The sequence below is a fragment of the Oncorhynchus keta genome, chromosome 10 (assembly GCF_023373465.1).
Source record: "Oncorhynchus keta strain PuntledgeMale-10-30-2019 chromosome 10, Oket_V2, whole genome shotgun sequence".
Lineage (NCBI taxonomy): Eukaryota > Metazoa > Chordata > Actinopteri > Salmoniformes > Salmonidae > Oncorhynchus > Oncorhynchus keta.
Genome location: NC_068430.1, coordinates 40,267,943 through 40,272,652, shown reverse-complemented (window position 1 = coordinate 40,272,652; position 4,710 = coordinate 40,267,943). Strand labels below are relative to the sequence as shown.

General features: G+C 41.2%; 1 protein-coding gene across 1 annotated transcript; it reads left to right on the top strand.

The window, feature by feature from the left end:
- The first annotated feature begins 227 nt into the window (after positions 1-227).
- LOC118388725 (ammonium transporter Rh type B-like) lies at positions 228-2,342 on the top strand. The gene has a single exon (XM_035778121.2). The coding sequence runs from the start codon at positions 260-262 to the stop codon at positions 1,754-1,756; it is 1,497 nt and encodes a 498-aa protein (XP_035634014.1). The 5' UTR covers positions 228-259; the 3' UTR covers positions 1,757-2,342.
- The last annotated feature ends 2,368 nt before the right edge of the window (positions 2,343-4,710 follow it).

Sequence of the window (4,710 nt, the reverse complement as noted above, 5' to 3'; positions counted from 1 at the left end):
AAAAAGACATGAACTTCTGAAAAACCATTTCCCTTACTTATTCAAAATAGACCCTGCATGGCTACTAACCTAAAAATGTATTTTATCTGAATCCCTAATCATTTCATCAGTACACATTGTTCTGTGAAACTGTAGAATGTGCTGGACTGTAAAAATGTTACGGTGGGTAATTTGAGGGACCAAAGTACAACCCTGTCTTCAGCGGTAGAGATGTGGAGTCCTGTGTAGCTGTACAGTGTGCATTTCTGCTCTCTGCCAAATGCCAATCTTTATCTGGCAGCAGAGCTATAAAGCGTGCGGCTGCAGGAGTAATTGGCCTATGCGAGGTGTCCATTCCACCATGAATAACTCTACTAGCCTCAGGGTGCGGTTGCCAGTGCTGGTACTGTTGATGGAAGTGGTTTTCCTTGGTCTCTTTGCCGGCTTTGTCACCTACGACGACAATGCCAATGCCAAGTTTCAGAACAATGAGACCAACCCTATGGACAACTCCCTGTATCGGGACTATCCCTTCTTCGCGGATGTGCAGGTGATGATCTTCGTTGGCTTCGGCTGCCTGCTGGCCTTCCTACGGCTCTATGGCTTCAGCGGGATGGTCTTCAACTTCTTAACAGCCACCTTTACCATCCAGTGGGCCATCTTGATGCAGGGCTACTTCCAATTCTACTCTGATGGAAAGATCCACCTTGGGGTCATCAACCTGCTCAATGCTGAGTTTGCCTGTGCCGTGGTGCTCATCTCCTTCGGGGCGGTGCTGGGAAAGACCAGTCCGGTGCAGCTGCTGGTCATGGCCCTGCTAGAGGTCCCTATCTTTGCCTTGACAGAGTGGGCTGTGCTGAAGTACCTAAAGATCAATGACGCAGGTGGCTCCATCCTCATCCACCTGTTTGCCTGTTACTTTGGGTTGGGGGTCACGTTTGTGCTGTATCGGCCTAGCCTGAATGACGGCCACGTCAAGGAGGTTACCAGTTACCAGTCAGACATCCTGTCGTTGATGGGCACCCTGTTTCTCTGGGTGTTCTGGCCCTCTTTCAACTCTGCTCTGACCTTAAAGGGTGATGACCAGCACAGGGCCGTCCTGCACACCTTCATAGGCCTCAGCTCCTCAACGATGACCGCTTTCGCCTTATCTGCCGTATTCAACAAGAGAGGCAAGCTCACCATGGCCGACATTCAAAATGTGACTCTGGCGGGTGGTGTGACTGTTGGGGCCTCTGTGGACATGATGATCTCCCCTGCAGCCGCCTACGCCCTTGGGATCATGGGCTGCACCGCCTGCTTCATGGGATACAGGTACCTCACCCCGTTCATGGCCCGCCACTTCAGGATCCAAGACCAGTGTGGCATCCACAATCTCCACGGCCTCACCGGCCTCATATCCTGCACGGCTGGCATTTGTGCCATCCTCATGGCCAACGAAGAAACCTATGGCCCCAGCATGTACCAGATCTTCTCCCACCGTGCACCCATGGAGGGAGACCCAAAGCTCCTAGAGCTACAGCAGCTGATCCCAGGGCTGAAGCCCGGGCTGGGGCGCACCGCCAAGGAGCAAGCCATCTACCAGGTGGCAGCTATCTTCTCTACCATCGGGGCAGCCGCTGTCGGTGGGGTGCTGACCGGCTTTGCACTGAAGTTGCCCTGTCTCGCTACGCCGTCTGACGAGTTCTGCTTTGACGACGAGCTGTTCTTCGACGTGCCCTCTGATTTTGCCAGCATGGGGGTGCACAAGGCCCCCCCCAGCATAAAGGACATTTAGGACAATACCAAGGTCTGAACTCACATTTCAGGCTTCCAGCCCTGTATGGGGACACTGGGTTAACAATACTGAGGAATGAATGTGAAGGTGTGACGCTGCAAAATGTTGCACATAGTGTTAGCTTTCCACTCTCTCTTATATGACATGAGAAGATGGGATTGACATCTTATACATTCTTGCCAGCTTTCAAGTTCTTTGGCATTTTGATCAATTAAAAAAATATTATTTGAATGTTTGTTGTGTACAGAAGGAATAGCTGCTGTTCATTTTGACCTGTTATTGTTATTGACAATTGTTATACAATTATTTGTTTTGTTAATTTTGCAAGATGACAATTTCAGATGTGCACTTTTTTACAGAGTGAATGTAAGAGTGAGAAATAAAGTGTTATACTGTCAGGAATTTACACAACTATTGGATGATATTGAAATATTCACAATGGGCTGAATTTGTACAAAAATGATCAAAGATTTGACAATACAATTGATGCTTTTTTTGTAGTATGTTTATTGATGTTTTAAAATCATATTTTTGACTTTATTGGAAATAAAACATGAATTATATTAAATTTATATTTGTTATTCAACTTTTTGTTATTTGTTATTAGCCATCATGATAACTTCTATGAAAGCTTTAGTAAACATGCGTTGTTGATCCTCACATCAAGAACACAGTTAGCCCTACTCATGTTCACTTGTGATGTTCATGGTCTTGCACTATAACCTTTCAGATATGAGCTTTTCAATAAGCTTTGTATACCTTTTTTGTCTACGTTACGGTATGTTTTATGTACATCCATTATTAGTTATAAGTTTAGACAGGAAACACTTTTTATGTCTCAAAGGTTGGCATTATCGGAAAACCTTTTTTGTTATGATTCCCAAGAAAGAGAGGTCCATATATTTATGAGGTTATACAAGGGACAGTTGGTGTTACCTGAAAATGTTTTATGTGTTTCAGGTCCATTGACAGATCTTGAGGAGATCTGCATGTTAAAAATGTGTAATTAGTTTAGGAATTTGGAGTAGCTTAACGCTATGCATCTAATCAAACTCTCCAGGACAGATATCTAACACCATTATTCTTCTCACTGTAAAAAAAAAAATACAACTTAGAAAAATGTCCATGGAGCTTAAATATCCAAGTTGGCTGGACTTCATATTGGGAAATTGGTTAGCTGACATGGAATACTCCACTAACCTAATGATTTTTGCTTAAAGTGAGCTGAATTTGTAAGACAATGTTGCGTGAACTGAAATATTTAAGTTGAGTTGAGCTGATCACACAAGAGAGTTTAGTTTGCTGAGACCCGTAATGTAAAATACTGTATTGGCTTAAAAACATGTGTTTCATTAACATATTAACCAATGTACCTTTCGGGCCTGCACACAGACCATATGAGAGAGGAATGTCCAACACAGTGACGAGATCCGATTGATAGTTGTAGCAAACTTGAAAGTATGCCTTATCTACTTTGAAGAACTACTAAAATAGTGATTTCGTCAGACAGCTCTGCAGCATGGGCAACTGTGGTAACCCAATGATCACGGGATACCATTTTCACTGTCCGTCTGCTGTCTGAGAAGAGATAACAGGATGACATTAAGAAATTAAATAATAAAGTCATACATTTAAAAAAATATATATATATACACAACTGAAATATTGTATTTAAGTAAAGTAATGTGAATAAATGATGGTGGTTAATAAGTGATAAGACTTAATGGGCAGTCTCTACGATCATGAGGCTCTTATTAATTGCTTTATTCTGTGTTAGAGACAGTGTAATGTTTTCAGTGTTTTGTCAATTGAATGTTCTCAATATTTGGCTTGGAATTTCAATGAAAAAGCTCTTAAATCAATTCAAGGTCATATTTCATAATGCATTTAATGTAAAAAATATATATAACAATTTAAAACCATGATTTTTTTTTTACAGCAGAACCAAAACCAAACCGAGCCCTAAAAACACTAAATCGCTCAGAACTAGTCTGATGTGAAAATATCTGATGTTATTGGTCAAAATACCAATTTGTGGAAACATTTCCAGAATTTAGCTGCCTGTGTAAACGCAGCCTTCATGCAACGTTAACATACTTGTTCCATCCAAAATAAAAAGTATATTACAGCCATCAATAACCAAATCATTTCCATAGTGGTAATTCTATAGAGCAATGGTAAGGTGTTGTAGTCACTGGCTGTGGGTCCGAGTCCCGGTTGGGGCTACCCACAGAATTTGAAATCTTTTCCCATTGATCTTAAATAGTTCAGCTGAGCGGGTTGGCTTGCATCGTTAAATTGAGAGGACTTGAAATCCAAAGTGTCAATTTGAAAAATCAAGGCAACCAGCTGCATTACGATTTCTAGTTAACTCAACTTTGGCAAATGTGTTGAGACAACTCAGGAATGTACGTTAGCTGGTTGCCTAGATTTTTTTAAGTTGACTCAATTTACAGTGTACGCTGCAGACATTTTGTTCTCAAATGAAATACCAGAGGTCACATAGAGTAATACTTGATTTCAATTACTGACAAGAGATCATACACCATTAACATCTCAATGTAGTGGAACTCAGTCTGGCTTTAAATAAGACCTATCTATCAAGTTCATCTCATGATGAATTATAAAAAGACAAACATTTTATGCTTAATGAACAACCCTACAAAAGGGATACGAAGAAACATCCATTATAAGAGGGAGAGACTAAAGCTTTGTTAGGTAGTAACAATCATTCAACTTTGTGTTGGCTCTTTTACAGTCTTAATCTCCTGTTTGCAATCTTAATCTAGGGTTTACTATTTTATCAGCACCTCAATAATCATACAATTCTATATCAGCACCAACAGCTTATGTTAAGAATGCAACAGGTTGAAGGATCAAGGAAAGGTTGGTTTATAATGGATGATTAGCAGCAATTTATGACCGGCATTGTGATGTAAATGTAGGATCTTAAT

Bases quoted from the DNA above. Each gene is read 5' to 3' on its own strand.
- LOC118388725 (XM_035778121.2), top strand. From the start codon at position 260: ATGCCAATCTTTATCTGGCAGCAGAGCTATAAAGCGTGCGGCTGCAGG.